Below are 20,132 nucleotides of genomic sequence, written 5' to 3'. Positions count from 1 at the left end.
CATATCCTCCATGCTCCGAGAGCAGAACGGATCTTTCCAGGCCGTCCAAGTGCGAAAGAATTCTCGTTAATCTCTTCTCGTTGGATAGAACGGGTAATGATTTCTGCCTTGCCGGAACTCTTGCGGTGGGTCCAGCTGAAGTTGACACTTTACTCCGGAGATGCCCTGTTTATTCGCATCCTCAGCTAGCGATTGGTGTAACTGGTTGGTTAGTTTAGTGAGTTATATTGCCGATAACAAGCCCACTGTGGTCAATGGTCATGGCGGGCCATACTTAGCAAATGGAAACCTCAGTAGGATTTGAATCATTTGTTGAGGCCTATTAGTATTACTACCGCTCCCTAATGGCCGTGCAGTTTCATCGGCCCTTCGACTGCCCGATGCCCCGAGGACATTCCTGTCCTCTTTTCCCAATGGAGGGAATGGATCTGTAGATCAATAGAACGGATCCAGTCAAAACCCGGCTTGTTGACAGTCTGGCTCCACTTATTCGGCGTTGATGCGACGTATGGATCGGTAAAAACCGAGAGGTCCAATCGTAGTGAATAGAAGGAGACTAACAACGCGGGCATGTCGTATAGGGCTTTCAATTGTCTGGCCACTATTTTCTAGCGTTGTTTAGCCCCTGGGGCGGCCGTAAATTAGTGGCTTGGTGTGAATGTACTAACATATAATCACGCCATATGCCCCCAGAATGTAGCCATTTCTCTGCATTTCCATTGCTTCATACCAACTTAAGCTCATGTGCTAAGATCTATACCAATACTCTATATCAACTATGGCTGTTATCGACCCTTCCCAAGTCAACGGCACCAACGGCGCCCACGCTGACCCCCGCCGCATCCTCCTGATCAGTATTCCTCGCACAGCCTCCAACCTTCTCCTCAAAATCCTGAATATCCCCAAACAACCCAATCTGCTCACCAGCCCAAAAGGCGGATACTTCTTTTACCCGGCTTTCATTGAAAACGCTGCAGCTGGCCTTCAGTTTGAAAAGCCGGGAGATCAATGGACCGCAGAAGAGAAAAACAAGGCTCGGGAGTCTTTCCAGAAATGCCTTGACTCCCTGGAGGAATACTCAACAAAGGCCAATAACGAAAACCAAGTGATGTTCTCAAAAGAGCATGCATACTGGATGTTCAGTCCTGCCGCACTTCAGGAACACAACGCCGGCGTTCATGACGAGGATTTCTATAAATCCTTCCGCGTGAACACACCTGAGAAATATAGCAAGACAAAGACATACTCTGCATCCAACATGACTATCTTCTCCGACGAATACCTCCAGTCCTGGAAAATGGCCTTCATCATCCGCCACCCCGCGCTAGCCTGGCCATCCATGTACCGTGCTATGCTGAAGCTCTCTGCGGTGGGCATGATCGATGAGGATGGTGTGAAGGGCTCGTCTTTTACCCACATGAATATGCGATGGACTCGTATGCTTTACGATCGGTGCTTGGAGCAGCCAGATGTGCCTGTTGCACCCCCTGTGATTGATGCACACGATCTTATTCACCATCCGGAGGTCGTACTTAAGCTTTGCGACCAGCTAGGTTTGGATAAGAGCGTTGTGCAGTTTGAGTGGAAGGACAAGAGCGAGCCCAAGAAGTCTTTGCAATGGGCGACTCACAACCCTGAGGCTACTCCTGAAGAGGTGAAATTCCATCAAACGGGCGCCAGTTTTATGCTCTCCACCCTTGAAGAATCAACTGGTATTGTCAAGGATAAGGCGCCTGAGACTATTGATATCGAGGCTGAGATGGTGAAGTGGAAGGAGGAATTCGGCGAGGAACCTGCTGCGCTTGTTTATGAAGCTGTCAAGAGTTCTATGTCTGATTATGAGTACTTGACGGCCCGGCGATTGACTGTTTAAATACATAGTAATGAACATGATGGGGCGCAACTTTGGATGGGCATTGGTTAGTAGTAGTATATAGGTATGATTGCATGGCGCTACTATGTATGTAATGCTCCGAGAGCCTCTGTTGGGCACAGATGAGTATATATCAAACTTTTCATATCATTTTCCTTAATCCGTCTTTGAGGCTGCGCTACCGAATAATAGTTTCATGTTGGGGGTAAATGAAAGTCAATTTCATATATTCCAAGGCTTAGCTGAACAATTTGTTTGCCTTTCCACATCAATAAGTGGAAAACCCACCTGAGCGAGTGTCATAATCTCAGAATATTGAATATGTAGATAAGCTGTTCTAGAAACTTACCTACCTATTACACATACTATTTTCAGTTCCAGATAGATCTAGTAATTTTTAAATTTTGGTTTATCTTCTAGTATGAGGTTTAACCTTTGAAAATTTTATCGCAATATGCAAAATAATAGCTGTCAACATTTCGTTCATGGACAAGTCTAACCCGCGCCAGATAAGAGGGATGCTGGCTATGAGAGGCTTTTCTACGTTGATGGACTCAAGAAGCCCATACCGTGAAGTATGGCTAGAGAATTACATTGACTGACATAGTTTATATCCATAGTATGACCATGGACAAGGTTGCAGTCATCGCGTAGGTGACTGCATCCATGTCGTAGCAGCCATTGGGAGCAGCTGATACTAAGTATACGGTCTACCATGACTACTTTCAAAATATGCTCCAGGCTACAGGGCATCGGATTTCATGAATCTGTCTGCGTTTCACATCAAAGGAGTCTAAAAGTATGGAAACCCGCAGTAGCACATGGCGCTATGCAAGCCCAATACCCCAGTGAGAGCAATTGTGTCATGAAAAAGTGTGAATTTCTTTTCAAGAATACTTCCGAGTCGCCAGTGTTCAAAGAGGAAAAAACACGAATTGGGAAGGAAAACCGGCTCGAAATAACACAGGTAGAGTCGTCAAAATGGACCTCCGCCTTTCCCTTATTCTCCACTATATGTCTCGTATGCACGCCGTTTCCCAGGTCCCAAAGAGTTCAGGTTTGGATGGTATCGTTCATTTTTGGTTGTTTTATTCGGTTCAATCTCTTTACATGACAACACCAGCGTTGGAGGCAATACGGGGCCAAAGCTCAGCAGCCTCCTTACCGACGGGACCGGTAATGGCGGAACCCTTCATCTCACCCTTGTTGTTGACGATCTATTTTAACAGTATATTAGTAAATCCATTTCCGAAAACGCATTGCTAGGTTTCACTTTGCGGAAGATCAAATGAACGCAGTAGGGCATAGGCTCCAATGGAGAGAGTCCAACTCCTAGTGCGTAACATTGTTTTCTCCGCGCATAGTTCCCATGACGAAGAAGAGTTTCCACTTACAACACCAGCATTGTCCTCGAAGTACAGGTAGATACCGTCAGCCCGGCGCCAGGGCTTGCTCTGACGGACGACAACGGCGGGCATAACCTTCTTACGGAGCTCAGGCTTTCCCTTCTTGACGGTGGCCATAACCATGTCACCGACACCGGCAGCCGGGAGACGGTTCAGACGGGCACCGGTACCGGCGACGGCAATGATGTACAGGTTGCGAGCACCAGAGTTGTCGCAGCAATTCATCACGGCGCCACTGTTCGACGAAAAACACAGGTTAGTCAAATGTCCTTCTATTGCGGCTAGTCGTGTTCGAAAATTCTATCACAGTCGTGTTCACCCCGCCCATTGATTTCATTCGTTTCGCGATGCCTGGTTGATGGTCTTGTCGGATTTTAATTGCGTCGTTTTCGAAATGGCGATAATACTGAGACTGATATATTTATCGAATGTGGGCGTTTGGCATTGGGCGTTGTCGATGTTCATTGGGCGAGGTGTACTCGTGGGAAGAAAATTTTGGGATATCTTTAAACGTACACAGGCAGACCGAGGGTCATCTTAAGCTTGTTGCCGGCGGCACCGCCACGACTGTAAATCCAAAGTCAGCATTTCCATTCTGTCGTTGCTAGTCTCATCTGTCGTTTATCCATTCGGTTGCTTCTCTCCAGTTCGACATGGTTGAATATTCAAGGTGCATGTGCGATTGTCGAGGCGTTCCACGAGGATATGTTCCGTTGGATTTGACAGTGTTTTTCGAAGGCAGGGATGATGAACTCACCCTCTCTTAGACATGATGGCTGAATATCACGGGTTTGTCGGATAGTCGAAAAGGGTTGGCGACAGAAGGTCAGGTCGAGAGTCAAAGAATCATCCACAGTGGTTTCTCGCTTGTGCGTTGAATGTGGAAATTCTTGGCGCGGGCCCATTGGTGGAACGGGTTGCCCTAGCACTAGACCTCTTTAGGACTAAAGATATTAAGCTTCTGCCTGAGGCACCAGATACGTAATTCCACGTGACTATGATTCCATCTACATCCATGAGTACGGGGAATATAAGGATCTGGGTTGGCAAAGTATCGGGGCTTGCAGAGCTTCAATTTGGTGATGTGATTGGATTCCACGGAGGATTAATACTTTGACAATACTGATAATTTTCAATATTTGGATTTGCTATGGCAAATCTTTGTTTCTGGTCTAGGCCCTTCCGAGCGATCCTCAACAACAATGTACCATTTACGAGTCCCACCTACGAAATACGCGACGAACACCCCAAGTGCATAAATATAGTTATTTTCTTTTCTGTTTGAAACGCTTATACATCTTCCAGTAGTAAATAATGATAGATAGAGAATTAAAGAGAAAAAAGAAATACGAACAGAAAAGTACAGCCCAAGAAATCCAAGTTTCCCAGTTCAGAGATATCCACTCTAAAGTAGGCAAGGTGTACATTTCTGGAACTTGGCTGCTAGATAATCCAAGTTAAGAAACATGAGGTGTTCCCAAGCTTGAAAAACAATTCATCTCGCCAGTTCCATTCCAAAGAGAGATACCGCGCCTCCCATGTTGGAATCAGATGTGAGTTCGCTGCTAAACCGATAACACCTTTCTGCCCATTGTCCGTTGCGCCAGATCCGATATTGATTGTCTTGCAAGTTCTTACTGTTCTTGCTTAGTAGGTGGTTCAGTGGACTCTGTGGTTGTTGCTTGAGGTTCCGCATTTCCAGTAGAGTTTTCCTTAGATTCCTCGTCACCTTTCCCTGCCTTGGGAGAGGATGGTGCTTGGGACGGGGACCCCGCTGCCTTGAAAGCATCTTCCGTGGCAGATGCCTCAGACTTGGCACCCGGTGCATCGGTTGTAGGGCCGGACAATTCGGTATCTGGAGCAGGGGCAGCTGCGTCTTCCATTGTTGTGTCCTCGTCATGCGGGGGAGGGGAAGGTTGTTGAGATGCAGAGGTGGATGGTCCCTTCTCCTCGTCTTCCACCGTCATCTTGTCGGCATCGGCGGGAGTATCTTGATCATTAGAGCTCGCGGCAGCAGCCGATGTCTCAGGCTCGGTTCGTGGAATGTCGGCCATCTTGGTATCCAGTGTAGATTCTAATTCTCCATCCCCAACAGAAGATGCTTCCTGTGGAGTAGCCATACCGCTGTCGAGACCAGAATCATCCAAGTTCCTGTAATTGGTTTGGTTTCGACGGCGAATAGCACCCGGTTGACGGCGTACACCGTTCGCGGCGTTTTCCTCCTCGTCTTCACTCTCACTGAGCTCACCAGCCTTCTCCACGTACTGATCAAAACGTCGTTGAGTGAATCGCTTGTCCTTATTCTCGTCCTCGTCAAGATCATCCATAATGTCATCAGCCTCGTCGTCCATGCCATCCACAAGTGGATTACGGGGCACGTCTGTCATCTGGACCGAAGGCGCAAATGCTGTGCGCTTAAGGTTTTCAACGACCTGGCTACGAATCTTGTCCAAATAATCTTTCGTGTTGGCATTATCCATATTGGAAGGGCGGACATCAAGTTCATAGTCGGGTGCGAAATACTGGCGATATTTATTAGCATCATTCGTTCAATCGAAAAGATATCGCGGAAAGATTTACCTCGTAGTAGTCATTGTATGGCAGTTCAGATTCCAGGTTGTCGCCAACAAGGATACCGGTTTCAAAGGCCCAGGTACGTGCAACATTGCGCATGGTATAACCACCGCCACCGAGAATCAGGGTTGGCAGATCGAAACTTTTCATGAAGTTGACGCAGTTTGCGTGTCCACGCATGCTCAGGTTGAAGCAGCCAAGACGATCGCCAGACAAGCTATCACCACCACATTGTAAGACTACAGCCTCTGGGCGGTACCATTCCATGACACTCTTGATGACGGGTTCAAAAATGCTCTTATATGACGTATCATTGATACCATCACGAAGGGGGAAGTTAATGGCATAGTACTTTCCTGACCCAACGCCGATATCGCGAAGTTCACCGGTACCAGGGAAGTACTCGCCATATTTATGGAATGATACTGTCATCACGCGGTCTGTGGTATAGAAGGCTTCTTCAACACCATCACCATGATGGACGTCAATGTCGACATAAAGCACACGCTGCTTGAATCGTAGCAGCTCTAGAATACCGAGCACAATGTCTACAAGTACTGTTAGCGCCAAAGGATCAATTCTCCCCAAGAAAGGACCACACGCTTACCATTAACATAACAGAAACCACTAGCCTCACTCTTTTTCGCGTGATGGAGACCACCGGCCCAGTTGACAGCAACATCGCACTTATTGCGGTTCAATCGTGCGGCACCTTCCATACTTCCACCAGCACTGATTCCACAAAATTCAAACAGACCGTCAAATACCGGGCAATCATCTCCGACATTGTACCGACTCTGCTCTTTAGAGAACTGGTCCATATTATCTGGGGTAACTTTTGAAAGGAAGTCGATATATTCATCGGTGTGGAACTGGGTCATCTCATATTTCGAAGCTGGTTTCGCGCGCTGAATAGACATGTATGAGCTGATGATTCACCTTGGAATAAAGCAGGGACGATCGAAGAGAGCTCACATAAATTTCCATCTTCTTGTACAAGCCGTAGTTCATGACCAGACTGTGGGTCATGCGTATGCGATGGGGTTTCATAGGATGACCCGAGACGTAGGCGTAGTTGCCCACATCCGAATCATAGAAGTAGGCAACCTTCTTATTGTTGCCGGCGATGACATTGGATATCGGTTCGGCTGCCATCTTGAAAATTGGGGAAAGATGGGTCTTATCGAGCCAGGAAAAGGGTTTGGTGGGTATAAATTAAGAGATATGAAAGGAAGTATGCGGGTTGGGAGAGGTGGTGTAGTGAATGGCTCGCAGAACCACAATAAACAGGATGCTGTTGACCTATAACTGCAAGCAGCGAGCAAATAAATTACTCACGACACCAAATTAGGTCTGACAAGCTCATGGTGTTGTGGACGAGAGACGGAGAAAGGCTTAAGAGAATCGATCGCCGCGCGAGTGAAGGAGCGAAACGCGGCAGAATAATATACCGCCTTCGTCAGTTGCCTTGATCCGCAGTGCTTCACTAATCCAAAGCATCCTAGCTCACTTACTATCATCCCCCCAGAAGAAACCCCAAGTGTCATTCCCTACCTTCGCTGTGGAATATCTATCGTCATTAGATCTGTTTCCGTCCATCCTAGCGCTCGACCCTCGAAATATTATCGAAAAACCGCCCCACTGGGAGCTTCCACCGAGGAAGCTATCATTCACATCTCGTTCTTGATATCTCATCTGATTTCTTGAATCAATCATGGACCGTCTTAATCGGATGCTGCAAGCTGCCCAGGGCATGGGAATGGGCAGCGCTGCTCCAGGTGGTGTAAGTTGGTGATGTGGCGTCTACAATGTTCATATGGTGCCGGGCTTGTTGCAGCTTGTCATCATGGTACCGATCAATCCATCGAGCTTCAAGTGGCTAATCAAGCTTAATATAGGACACACCAAACCTGATTGATAACTCCGAAACCGTCCATATCTCTTCCTTGGCTTTGTTGAAGATGTTGCGCCATGGCCGCGCCGGTGTACCTATGGAGGTCATGGGCCTGATGTTAGGAGAATTCGTGGATGAGTACACAGTTCGAGTAACGGATGTATTCGCCATGCCCCAGAGTGGTACTGGTGTTAGTGTTGAAGCCGTGGATCCAGTGTTCCAAACTAAGATGATGGAGATGCTACGACAGACAGGACGGTAAGCTATTTACGGTGATTGTGACAGACAGATCGAGGGCTGCGCTGATAATATCTCTCTCTATGCAGACCGGAAACCGTTGTCGGCTGGTACCATTCTCACCCTGGTTTCGGCTGCTGGCTTTCTTCCGTCGATATCAACACCCAACAATCATTTGAGCAGCTTACCCCCCGTGCTGTCGCTGTCGTCGTTGATCCTATCCAGTCCGTTAAGGGCAAGGTTGTTATCGATGCTTTCCGTCTTATTCAACCTCAAACTGTCGTTATGGGCCAAGAGCCACGTCAAACAACTTCCAACTTGGGTCACTTGAACAAGCCTTCCATCCAAGCCTTGATCCACGGCCTGAACCGCCACTACTACAGCATTGGAATCGCCTACCGGAAGACTGGATTGGAAGAGAATATGTTGATGAACTTGCACAAACACGTTTGGACCGAGGCCCTTCAAATGAAGGATTTCCATGAGGAAGGGCACCACAATGTAGACCAGATGAAGCAGCTGGTCAGCCTTGCTGAGGGCTACGAGAAGCGGGTGAAGGAAGAGACTGAGTTGACCAAGGACCAGTTGAAGACACGATATGTTGGCAAGGTGGATCCCAAGAAACGTGAGTAAACCGATTCTCTCTATCCATCTACTCGCAGATATACTAATCCTTATCCACAGATATTGAGGACTTGAGTCAGCAATTGATTGAAGACAACATTGTTGCTGTCTCTAGGCAGATGATCGACAAGGAGGCATCAGTAGCACGCCAGGAGTCGACAACTAAAGATGGAACCAATGGTGCTTCCATGGAGGTAGATGAGGAGCTTTAGATTAGAAGATGTATGAGTTCTGCTGAAACACTCTAATCACGAAATCTTACTCTTTTACTCACATTAGCCTACAATATTGACATCTTGCGGTTCCGGTTAAAGATATATAAAGCAACACGTCTGTTCCAAGGTTTAATTTCAAATATATGTACGATAGAGGACAAGTATCGTATGTTGAAGTGGAGAAATATACTATACAGCGGTATGATCCATGGATATACTATGTAGTACTAGATATTAGTAGTACAAGGTTTCGAGCTCAAGTTGTCACCTGGGCAGCGTTCCAACATATGAGCATTGCAAGTATAATTTCACAAGGACCAATGAATCCATGGAGTATGGTGGAGATGTACAGAGAAGAAAGAGTTGTGTATTTTGACACCCTTAGCCAAAATTAGCCTGAGAGTGACGGGTATATCGTGTACTACACAACGAATTTAGCCAAGGGTGCTCCAACGGACTACACTGATGTCTTCAAGTTTTGCAAGGTGGGTGAGCAGGGAGCAACATTTACTAGTTCAAGTTAATCATGAAGCATGCCAACCCTCGCACCTTTTTTGACCACTATCGTCCTCCAAAAGTTGACACCGACATGATCCGGGGTGTCTGTCTCCTCGCCCGGGAATGTATAAAATACAATTCAATAAGTGTATCAATGTCGATATCTAAACATCAATATATCTAATTTTCGCCTCGGTCATACCTTCCATTCATTATAGCATCCAGGGGCTATAGGAGCCCGGCCAAAGCAGAAGAATAGACAGTGACTTCCTTCTTACTGTCACCAATCGTAAAGAGAAACAAGGAGAATAAAAAGACAACTAAGAATATTAGATCTGAGTCGTTCAAGCTTACTTTAGATTACCTACCTCCCAAAAAGACCATTTATCTGGAATTGTAGTTGGTACCCGAGGAGCAGATTGAAAAAGGCCGATGATGATAGAAATTTGCAAGATACGTAGCTATTCATCAACTTAGAAGCCTTTAAAGACAAATGGACCATCCTATCTTTATTCAAGAGAAGAACAAGATATAGGGTTGAGGTTCAATAAGTTATGTTACCTTTAGGGAAGGACTAGCTTTATAATGACACAACAAGTAAGATACAAGAGCTATGGTTATGATGGCAGCTGTGAAATGATCCTTCCATATCAGGGGACGAACATTATCACAATTGTTCGTTTCCGGCCTATAAAATCTCTCTCCCAGACTCTTTATTAAGAATTTCCCTTGTTCTTGAACAAATATTACGGAGCATGGCTTTCCGCAGCATGGCATCAGCCGGCTAGAACAAATTCCTCTTATCAGAGTCTTGCTTGGCACCGTGGGGCTAGAAGACCGAGAAAGAAATCTCCATCGCCGATCTGAAGCAGCTTGGTGCGAACCTTAGAAGTACAGCCGGACGCTTCGCGCGATACTATTCATTCAGACCCACAGGTACAATGATTACGTAGAAGCAGCCACGTAACTAGTCTTCACAGTGTCAGCCCGGAACTGCAGAACGGCATATGTATGTAGAGGTTTAGAAGTATTACCTCATGTATTCTAAAGGGAGGGGAAGCCCTGCTTAGAAGCCTAGTTGACATAGTATACAGTGGCGTAACAAAAGTTCTCATAAAACTTATTTTGCCAAGGCCAAATTACATAATATTCTGCCTGAGTAGATCCTCCGGGAACTCCATTTGTTCCAATAGTATTGACATTGGAAGAGGCGGTAGGTCTTCACCGCCCGATTACTAATACTTGGCAAAATAAGTTTTATGAGAACTTTTGTTACGACAGTGTACGTATACAGGTAATATTACGACCCATCAAGAGCGCTAGACAAACTAAAACAGCTGGCCCGCAATTCTTCGGCTAGTTAAAGCACGTAAATGCCCCACCCTGATAGACCGACCACCTGATAGCGAAGTTCCCGAGGTCCTTTCGGCGTACATACTAATCCCTGCAACAGGTCCCGGGGCTAATGCATACTACTGTACTTAGTGCACTCCACATATGACGTTCGAAGCTCTACAATAGTCGAGTTTGTCTATAAAAACTTACCTCTGAGCCGTTCAAAAGCTATCGCTCCGATTATATAGCCAGTTGATATAAAATATTCTCTTTACATTGAAAATATTGGCACAATGAGCGAAACCCAAACTATCAACACCCCCATTTCAATCCGCGAAATTGGACACTCAGCGGACGTCAAGGTCCCAAAGGATAACAGTGTACCAACAGCAAATGGCTGGAATGGGACAACTGTAGAAGCTACTAAGGATCCTTATGCGCTAATGCGCGACTGTAATGCGAACTCTCGGTAAATTCGCCTAAAATAGCGTTAATTGGTATTTTACTAATATCGTAACTAGACTTACAGCACAGCATTATCTCTGGAAAGAGCTACTTGGGTTCCTGGTTCATCCTGATATTGATACTCGGGCTGCTGACTTGAGAGTCGCTGATATTGCTACTGGCAATGGGTACAGTTATCTACCTACTTTGAAAGTATTCATATCTGACTGTGTTTCAGCATTTGGCTTCACGATTTTGCTCGTGGAAAACCACCATCCACGGAGCTTCATGGCTTCGATATCAGCCTGGACCAAGTTGGCCCTAAGCCATGGCTACCCGCCAATATACACATGCATACCTGGAATATCTTCGAAAACGTGCCGGATGAGTTCGTAGGATTCTTCGACATTGTACACGTTCGTCTGATCACTGTCGTTGTCAAGAACAACGACCCCAGGCCTATTCTAGCAAACCTTAAAAAGCTACTGAGTATGTATTATCTATTCAACTGTTTGGCTATGCTGACAATCCATTGCGTCTAGGACCCGGCGGCTACCTTCAGTGGGACGAAGTTGACACAATTGGATGTTCGATCAAGACCGTACCGGGGAATTCGGCAGATAACCTTGATACACTCTTTTCCCAGCTCAAAGGTCGCGACACGTAAGTATTTTAAGGGGGTTTTGTTAGTTGACCTGGTACGAGCTAATCTCTTTCACAGCTGGAAATATGAGCTCAAGCGAATCATGGATGAAAGTGGATATACTGGCTCAGTGCTGTATACCTACGAATACGGACTTGGAATGGCCCGATTTTGGAATGATGTGTAAGTTCAATATAATAGACACCAACACTGGCTAGTTATGGATGTAGGCTAGTTATGGAAGTACCTAACTCGTATACAGATATGTGAGCACATGGAAAGAATTTGCAGACAATGCCCTTAAAAACCCAGAGGAATCCGGGAAATTGGAGCGTAACGCGATGATGGAGACTTTGAATGGTGCTTCGATTATGGTCCCAAAGTTGGTCTGGGTGACGAAAAAGATGGATTGATACAGCAGTCTAGTCGGTGGTGCAGAGACGATCAATTTGTCTATCTTGATATTAACTACTATGTATCAAACCTAGCTGTTGGCGATAGAGTGCAGGCATAGTTATTTTGAATATCAGACCCAGATTAAGAATATTTACACCTGGTGTGGTTCTCTACTTCTCTTTTCATTCTAAAGATATCTTTGACTCACAATACATAGGTAATTTGTAGAAAGTTTTCGGATTCACTCTTAAGGTAAACCAAATTACTATTGAAACATTTTCCAAGTTGACCAGTCCGTTTCATATTAAAAAGATGTTGGTTGGTAATAATTTATAGAGCAAGCATAGTCAAATTTCTGTGCCATTATGCGGACACTCGATACGTCAACATTTATTTTGCAATAAAACCATTAGTGAACTTGATAATCTGCTCCGCCAAAGCCTGGGGATGGCTCACAAATGGCATGTGTCCAGTCTTGAAGTCCACAACTTCCCATTTGACATTGGACTTCTCCAGCCACATATCCTGCAAGAATGAAGGGTTACAACAGTCTTCCAGTGTACGCACATACGCCCTCCTGCCATCAAATGCTCTCTCTGCCCAAGCTGGGGCAGTGGCGGGTGTTTCAAAAGCTTGGAGTCCGTGTGGCTGCATTAGCTTCTCCAATTCCGGCTCAAGAGCACGGTCGCAGTCATTGTACAAAATATCCATTGCCGGTTCGATGAGAGAAAGGCCCTGGGATGGCTGAGAACAAAATCATTAATTGTCTACAATTGCGATTGCGATTGTTCTGGGTAAACCGTACCTTGTTGACTTTGATAAAAGGAGGGTAGGCGCCGCCTACAGCAGTGAGGAGAGATTCTCCTTCGAGTGTAATATTGCCCACCACATAAATCAGACCAACGACGCCAGTGCCTTGACCTTGAGCTCTTCTTGTCTCCTTCGAAAGTTCTTTTGCTGCACCACCTGCAACAACACCCCCGTATGAGTGGGCAATGATGACAACATCTTTACCCTCCTCGTTCAAAAGTGGAAGTAATACATTGTTGCGCAAGAAAGCGATATCCTGAGCAGATGAAACGTTGGCCGGATCAGAAGGATTACAACTAGGATATGCTCCTGAGTGTGTTGTGTATCCGGCTTTGGTCAGATATGGTTTCAATCCATCGAAACCTTCAGGTGTGCCGAAGGCACCTGGAACGATAACTATCACTGGGAGATTCACCGAGGACATAGTGAATGTGAGTCTAACTTGAAAACAAGTTTCAAATTTGCTATGTCGAATATTATTGCTGAAAAGAAAAGAAAAGCCGACAAGCAACCTAAAGAACCTTGGGAGGCAGGATGGTGGATTCGGTGGTAGCTATTGGCCGTGGCGTGATAAATTAATCTCATCATTATCAATTGATATACATACCCCTGCATATTGGGAATCTTGGCTGTGTTACAGCCTGTTATTCTTTCACGTCGCATACGTTACACAATCGCAATTAGCTGCGTACTAGATTTACTAGATTGCAATGGCTACCTGTGGATATGCCTAAAAGAGCCACGCCCGTCAAATGTTGCATGATATTTATTACGATCTGCAAAGAACGTGGGGCTAAGGATTTAGTCTGCAGATTGAAGGTGCCAAGGAGGGCATTCAGTTGAACGTGCATACGCTAGTGACAGGTGTTTCCTTGTTCTTTTTGGGGGCCAAATAAAGATATCTCGCATTTCTGATTATACCTTTTGATTGGTCACTGGTCTAGTTGCCTGATAGTGGGGATATTTTCCGTTGACATGTGTGGAGCGGAACTTAGGCGGGCCGAGAACCTTGAAGGATTACCAAACTTCTCGGCATCGTTTCGGTATTGCTTGCACTTGAATGCGCCTAATACGCCTAATACGCCACCCTGTTTGACCTTGTGACGAATTGGTCATACTAAGGTCTTCAATGTTCCCGGGATGTTGGTAAAAGGACTGCAGATCCACGGCATGGAAGCCAAAATGCAACGTGCGTATGTCAGTCCGCAATCCAAAGAACCAATTACAGTACTATGTCGGCCACCTTGGTCTTGTATGAATTCCTCTGGCCGTCCAAAAAAGGAATGATCAATACATGCATATCAATGACGCTGTGGTACTACCGCGGTCCGACTACTTCCCATTGTCTATTCTACTAGTATACACTAAGTACTCATCATCAATTCCCAGCCCCACCTCCAATCACAAAATGAGAGGGGGCCAGAAGGGGGATATTAGCACACCCCTCGATTTAATCACTCAATATGATATTACACTTTTTCTCACGATGACCACACTCTACAATTTCAATCGTCTCCACAGGGAGTTCTTCAGTGTCTAAATGAAACTTGGACATTCATCTGCTCACCACAAACTCCGAGCTCTCTGTAGCTATTATGTCTCAATCTATGTCTTCTGTGGACCTTTCCGAAAATCAGCAACCTAACCTGTATGCTTCTTCAACAATACCCTTCATCATCGCACTTCTCTGTGTCGGTCTTCGATTCTGGTGCCGCTGGAAAAACACAGCGGGTTGGTGGCTTGATGACTGGCTGATTTTAGCCTCACTGGTACGTCCTGTAACATCTGTCACCGGCTGGGAGTTTCTAACATTGTTGATTAGGCTTGCGGCACGGGCCTGACAGCTTCATTATTGTGGTGTAAGGCGAAATCCAATTGGTGTTACACAAATGTTCGAAATTGACAGATGCAGGGATACCTCGCGCTCTTGGAAGGCATATTCAGACTTTCGGACCCAATGCTACGGAGGACGCATATATCGGGCTATTCGCCTGTGAACTGACGTACACCGGTGTCATTGTCCTTGTCAAGTTCTCTATTATGGCCTTGTACTGGCGTATATTCAACAAGACGAACATAAAGGTTCCCATTAGCATCCTTGCCACATTGGTCTGTATGTGGGGTATCGCTGTAGTAAGTGTTATATTTTTCCGCTCTCAAGTAGAAGACTTTCTCTAACAGTTTCAGTTTTTGCTCACTTTGCTGCAATGTATACCAACCCGAGGACTATGGGATCAATCTGTTAATGCCTCTTGCAATGTTGACAGCCAAAAGTTCCTGTTTGCAATCTCAATCCCAAACATCATCATTGATATTACTCTTCTCATACTTCCTACGCCTTACATCATGAAACTCAACATGTCGGGCAGCAGCAAAAAGGCCATCATCTCAATGTTTCTCTTGGGAAGCTTGTAAGTCGAACTCTCATTCTAATTGTTAATAATAGCAGACTAACCGAACAGCGTGTGTATCGCCTCGATAATGAGACTAGTATCAGTAATGAATCAGGGTACCGACGCGGACGTCAGTTGGAACTGGGTCAATCAGGCCACTTGGGCCACCGTCGAAGCCGACTTGGCAATTGTATCAGGTACGTGCCATCTACTCTCAAGGTTACTGAACAGGACGACTTATGATATCTACTGTATCAAAGCTTGCCTCCCAACGTTGCGACCTGTATATGTCACCGTTCGACAGAAACTCTTTGGTTCACCACCAACCAACCAATCCTCCGACCCACCCACTTGGGCTACGCTATCGACACGTACTTCAGCCCCATCATGGGCCACAAGGATACTCAAATCGCACTCGGACGATAACGATGACACTCAGCCTTTCTCTACTGCGACTAGTGATGTAGAAGAAGGACCACACCATTACTCGAAATTCGATCAACCGCATACTGAAACGACCATCGCGATTCCATTATCAACACTCAAGAAACAAGCTACTATTGACAAAGAAGGCATCACGGTGAACAAAGCTTGGGGTGTTGAGTATAATCACTAGTCATTCGGATGAATCGTGAAAATATACTTCTTCGAAGCTATGACCCAAGAGAGCGAAGTTACTCGAGTCAAAGGCGTGCGACAATGTATCATTATTATTCAGTCTTATACAAAATTCAAGTTACAAAGATGCAATTATGAAGGTGGTATACGCGAAATCATTGAATTGGCTATGAATTCAATTTGCTGCTGGTGGCCACTAGTAGTGATGTTCTCTTTTTACACGTTGTCGCATATTATTCATTCACAAGCTTGCTCTTGAAGCTAGCAAGAATGGTAGAATTTCGTCAAAGCACGCAGGCATGCGCATACTTGACGTTCCAACGACTATACTTCATGGTCACCTTCACGGGGTTCAATGATATCATGCGACATGACTAGATGGCCACAAATTGGCCCAATTTGAGAAATTTGAGAAATTTGGCTGAAGATTTGGATTCTATCTCTAGATATCCGCGGCCTAAGTTCACAAGATGGCTGATAATTATGAAGGGCTAGCGCCAGAATGGCAAGATGCTGGACCAAAAAGTGAAAATGTAATTGAAGCGGAGTCAACAACTAATCTATTGATCCTATACAGAGACGGGAACATGCGGAGGTCATAAGTGCCCAATAATGGGCTATGGTGGGGTCGTAAGCCCATAGTAAAGCCGAGCTGAGGCTTCAAATCCCCATGCAACAGTCAGTCAGACCATCTCTGTCAACTCCACCCAATGTATGTATACATGTATGACATGGAAAAACAATAAATCGTAGCACATTTAGCATTAATTGTAAACTGCAGTTTGAGCGCTCATATTCAGGCTGATATCCTGAACTCTATTGGTTAATTCATCAATATGTGCAGATTCGTATGGGCGTGACTGGTCCACGGTGGGAGGAGCAGGAGCAGAGGCAGTAATAGTCGGCAGTGGTTCCTCCTCGATCATGAAGCCCTTATCATTGAGATCTGTCCAGCCTCTCTCGGGGCCCCATTTGACCTTCTTGTTGGCCTTGCGGGTTTCATATAGTAAGCGGCTCATAAGAGAACCGTTCTTCTGCACCGATGGATATGCATCGAATTCCACCCACTCTAAGGCCGGAAGTCCCGCCAGTATTTCTTTCACTAATCTGCCGCAGAACTCAGTGTAATACTCCTTGGAGATTCGGAAGCCCTCGAAGATTGGCTGAGAAGGATCGCACTCGATAAAGAGTTTCAACGTGCGCGTGAGCGCCATATCCTGCAGTCCCAGACCCTTGTCGACACTCCATGTCTTTGGTGGTGCTGTCCAACTATTTCCAAGAATCAACTCAACGGTGCCGATCAAGGGGCGGTAGCAGCGGGGTATCCCTCGGAGGGTCGGGCGGCGCGAGAAATCTTGAATGGTGAAGACGCGGAAAATTTGTGTCGAGTAGAAATAATGGCTGGCTTCATCGTGGACACGGCGCGAAACTAAAAATAAGGCTATGCGTTGTGCAGTTGGCGCTACGGCTTTGGCCCTTTTCGCAGAGGCACCGACCGAGCCGGGGTTTAATTTGGCGGTTTTCTTCGTGGGGGTGAATAACACGAAATGGTAGATCACCACCCGGATTTCCGATGGCAAATCGAGAAATCGGAACGGATCTGGTAAACGTGGAGGTTCGGGTTCTGATATATCTCGCAAGTCCTCCTCGTAGAATGCGGAGGCAGCTTTGGCCTTCTTTGCGGCCTTCCTGGATGCTTTGGAGGCCATGATGGGAGGGGAAAAGAGAAAATGGAAAAATCCAAGATGAAATCTATCAAAGTACACGGAGATATGAGTTCTAAGGGTTTGGCACGGATTCCATTTTTCGAAGTCTTTCTGTTCTCAATTCACGGCGCATGCCACCAGCAGTGATCAAAATGAAACAGAAGTCTAAAGCAAGTAAAATATAGACAAAGGATTGTGTCCCACGATCGGAGCTACAGCATCAGTGGCGAATGCCTTCGCTGCGGCTCTTGGTAGTGGGAATAGAAGAGAACTTCTTTTGGTCTCCCCAGCTAATACAACCCGGTACACATGCAGAGTGCATACAGGATCGAATTAATTTCTGGGTGAACTTTCATAACTGAAGAAAAAAAAGAAGAGAAAAGGGGAAAGTAGGATTTTGGCGGCGAAAGGCTATAAGGGAACTGCGTCACTGGCTTGTGTGGATCACCCGATCCACTTCGCGCGTTCCGACTTTTCTACGGGAGACTCGACCCCGAACGTCCGTGATTCCGTGACATTTAGACAGGGCATGATTGCATTTGTCTTCGACTAAATCATCCCAACCATGTTGAGCCGCGCCGTTCTTCGAACGAGGCCTAGCCTCCTCGCCTCTGCTGCCCGGGCTTCCCGAGTTCCAGCTGTCTCTACACAGTGGTCCCGGTCCTACGCCAAGGGCAAGGGCAGTCCATATGACCTTCCCAAATCATCTAATTCAAAGAAGCCCAAGACTGCTCCTGAGGCCTCACAAAACCAACACGCGAAAGAGCAACCCGAGTTCGATACCAAGGCCAAGCCAAGCGCCGACGCCGCAGAGTCAAACGCTGTATGCTACTCCGGGACTTGCACCATACGTCAGCTATCTACCAGCACAACATGTATCTAACCATCTGTTCTCTATAGGCCGACTCTGAACAAATTCCCAACCAGCCCTTACCCGACCTAACCCAGGGTATTCCCTCCACATTGGCTGCCGAATTGGAAGGCCGCACGAAGAAAGGAAACACATCACAGCTGAACCTCACTGAGGATCCCACTCAATCGGAGGAGTACAGCGAGGAACGCGGTGGCGGTGAATACTCCAAGAGCGGATATGAGACTTCTTTGGACCGCCGCAAGGCCCGCATGGCTAACATCATGTACGCCTTGATGTTGGCCTCGGGTATCGCCGGTATGGGCTACCTAGGCCGCAACTGGGAATCAGACGAGGAGGAGCGCGCTCACACCGATCACCCATCAGGCTGGGGTCTGGGTCTCTGGTGGAACCGTGTCAAGGCCCGTACTGGTGACCTCACCAGCTACTACAAGGACCCTGCTTTCCCCAAGCTGCTTCCCGATGAGGACCCTACCATGCGCCAGCCATATACCCTTGTTCTGAGTATGGAGGATCTGCTTGTTCACAGCGAGTGGAGCCGTGAGCATGGATGGCGTGTTGCCAAGCGCCCTGGTGTCGACTACTTCCTTCGCTACCTCAACCAGTACTACGAGCTTGTTCTGTTCACCAGTGTGCCTAGCATGATGGCTGATCAGGTTCTCCGCAAACTCGACCCCTACCGTATCATTCGCTGGCCCCTCTTCCGTGAAGCTACTCGCTACAAGGATGGAGAGTATATCAAGGTATGAGCTATTACTGCAAATTCATACCGTTCCCGTTGAAATCATTCTGACAAGTTAATTAGGACCTTTCATACCTGAACCGTGACCTATCGAAGGTTATTCTCCTTGACACCAAGGAGGAGCACGCCCGCCTGCAGCCCGAGAACGCCGTCGTGTTGGACAAGTGGACTGGTGACCCCAAGGACAAGACCCTGGTCGCCCTGATTCCGTTCCTTGAATACCTTGCCGGTATGGGCGTGGAGGACGTCCGTCCCGTTCTGAAGTCATTCGAGGGCTCTGACATCCCGGTCGAATTCACCAAGCGCGAGAAGGCTATGCGCGAACGCTTCGAAAAGGAGCTCGCCGAGGAGAAGAAAAAGAAGCCCTCCCTGAGCATGGGTAGCGTTGCCTCTGCTTTGGGTCTGAAATCCAACCGCACCCTGGATGGCGAAGTCAGCCCCTCTGAGGGTCTTGCCCAGGGTAAGATGCTGTGGGATCAGATCCGCGAGCGTGGCCAGAAGAACTTCGAGCTTATCGACAAGGAGATCCGTGAGAACGGTGAGAAGTGGCTTGCTGAGATGGCTGCTGAGGAGGAGAAGGCTCGTCAAGAGCAAATGCAGAGCATGAAGGGCTCCTTCACTGGAATGTTCGGTGCTGGTGGTGACAAGCAGTAATTTGGCTTCGTCATAGCATCACACTGATAATTCCATGTATTGCTGTAAAAAGCCCCGCTCTTTATTCCCCATTTATTTATTTCCCAACTCATCATCGCGGGGGTTTGTGTGTTTTGTCATTTATGGGGCAATGGGTTGGGTCATTAGATGGTTTGGTTTCGTTCTGAGCAATCCCTTCCTGGAACGACTGTAAAATAGT

The 20,132-nt window shown here is 46.7% G+C and overlaps 9 protein-coding genes across 9 annotated transcripts; 5 read left to right on the top strand and 4 right to left on the bottom strand.

Moving 5' to 3' along the window:
- Window positions 1-778: 778 nt before the first annotated feature.
- Window positions 779-1,873, top strand: N7478_003379 (uncharacterized protein; the record flags this gene model as incomplete). The annotated part of the gene is made up of 1 exon (XM_056919593.1): window positions 779-1,873. One exon carries the CDS (start codon window positions 779-781, stop codon window positions 1,871-1,873), a length of 1,095 nt encoding a protein of 364 aa, XP_056782751.1.
- A 907-nt stretch (window positions 1,874-2,780) lies between these two features.
- On the bottom strand, window positions 2,781-4,146 carry N7478_003378 (60S ribosomal protein uL14). The gene is made up of 4 exons (XM_056919592.1): window positions 4,037-4,146; window positions 3,796-3,846; window positions 3,268-3,514; window positions 2,781-3,090 (listed from the first exon to the last, which is right to left on the bottom strand). Exons 1-4 carry the CDS (start codon window positions 4,048-4,050, stop codon window positions 2,980-2,982), a joined length of 423 nt encoding a protein of 140 aa, XP_056782750.1. The 5' UTR covers window positions 4,051-4,146; the 3' UTR covers window positions 2,781-2,979.
- A 767-nt stretch (window positions 4,147-4,913) lies between these two features.
- On the bottom strand, window positions 4,914-7,008 carry rpdA (histone deacetylase RPD3; the record flags this gene model as incomplete). Its single annotated transcript, XM_056919591.1, has 4 exons — window positions 4,914-5,801; window positions 5,860-6,401; window positions 6,461-6,761; window positions 6,829-7,008. The coding sequence occupies 4 exons, from the start codon at window positions 7,006-7,008 to the stop codon at window positions 4,914-4,916; spliced, it is 1,911 nt and encodes a 636-aa protein (XP_056782749.1).
- Window positions 7,009-7,567: 559 nt separating this feature from the next.
- N7478_003376 (proteasome regulatory particle lid subunit RPN11) lies at window positions 7,568-8,820 on the top strand (the record flags this gene model as incomplete). The annotated part of the gene is made up of 4 exons (XM_056919590.1): window positions 7,568-7,636; window positions 7,752-8,005; window positions 8,074-8,609; window positions 8,669-8,820. The coding sequence occupies 4 exons, from the start codon at window positions 7,568-7,570 to the stop codon at window positions 8,818-8,820; spliced, it is 1,011 nt and encodes a 336-aa protein (XP_056782748.1).
- A 2,129-nt stretch (window positions 8,821-10,949) lies between these two features.
- N7478_003375 (class I SAM-dependent methyltransferase) lies at window positions 10,950-12,156 on the top strand (the record flags this gene model as incomplete). Its single annotated transcript, XM_056919589.1, has 6 exons — window positions 10,950-11,125; window positions 11,178-11,288; window positions 11,339-11,589; window positions 11,643-11,763; window positions 11,822-11,926; window positions 12,006-12,156. 6 exons carry the CDS (start codon window positions 10,950-10,952, stop codon window positions 12,154-12,156), a joined length of 915 nt encoding a protein of 304 aa, XP_056782747.1.
- Window positions 12,157-12,529: 373 nt separating this feature from the next.
- Window positions 12,530-13,373, bottom strand: N7478_003374 (alpha/beta hydrolase; the record flags this gene model as incomplete). Its single annotated transcript, XM_056919588.1, has 2 exons — window positions 12,530-12,883; window positions 12,945-13,373. The coding sequence occupies 2 exons, from the start codon at window positions 13,371-13,373 to the stop codon at window positions 12,530-12,532; spliced, it is 783 nt and encodes a 260-aa protein (XP_056782746.1).
- Window positions 13,374-14,556: 1,183 nt separating this feature from the next.
- Window positions 14,557-15,958, top strand: N7478_003373 (uncharacterized protein; the record flags this gene model as incomplete). Its single annotated transcript, XM_056919587.1, has 6 exons — window positions 14,557-14,718; window positions 14,772-14,808; window positions 14,862-15,082; window positions 15,137-15,360; window positions 15,412-15,539; window positions 15,603-15,958. The coding sequence occupies 6 exons, from the start codon at window positions 14,557-14,559 to the stop codon at window positions 15,956-15,958; spliced, it is 1,128 nt and encodes a 375-aa protein (XP_056782745.1).
- Window positions 15,959-16,724: 766 nt separating this feature from the next.
- N7478_003372 (uncharacterized protein) lies at window positions 16,725-17,669 on the bottom strand (the record flags this gene model as incomplete). Its single annotated transcript, XM_056919586.1, has 1 exon — window positions 16,725-17,669. One exon carries the CDS (start codon window positions 17,667-17,669, stop codon window positions 16,725-16,727), a length of 945 nt encoding a protein of 314 aa, XP_056782744.1.
- A 562-nt stretch (window positions 17,670-18,231) lies between these two features.
- Window positions 18,232-19,933, top strand: N7478_003371 (protein translocase subunit TIM50; the record flags this gene model as incomplete). The annotated part of the gene is made up of 3 exons (XM_056919585.1): window positions 18,232-18,489; window positions 18,567-19,280; window positions 19,343-19,933. The coding sequence occupies 3 exons, from the start codon at window positions 18,232-18,234 to the stop codon at window positions 19,931-19,933; spliced, it is 1,563 nt and encodes a 520-aa protein (XP_056782743.1).
- Window positions 19,934-20,132: the final 199 nt, after the last annotated feature.

Source organism: Penicillium angulare (genome assembly GCF_028827245.1).
Source record: "Penicillium angulare strain IBT 27051 chromosome Unknown utg000003l_segment0_segment0, whole genome shotgun sequence".
NCBI lineage: Eukaryota > Fungi > Ascomycota > Eurotiomycetes > Eurotiales > Aspergillaceae > Penicillium > Penicillium angulare.
Note: the sequence above shows the minus strand (reverse complement) of the source record. Positions and strands in the feature narration are given on the sequence as shown.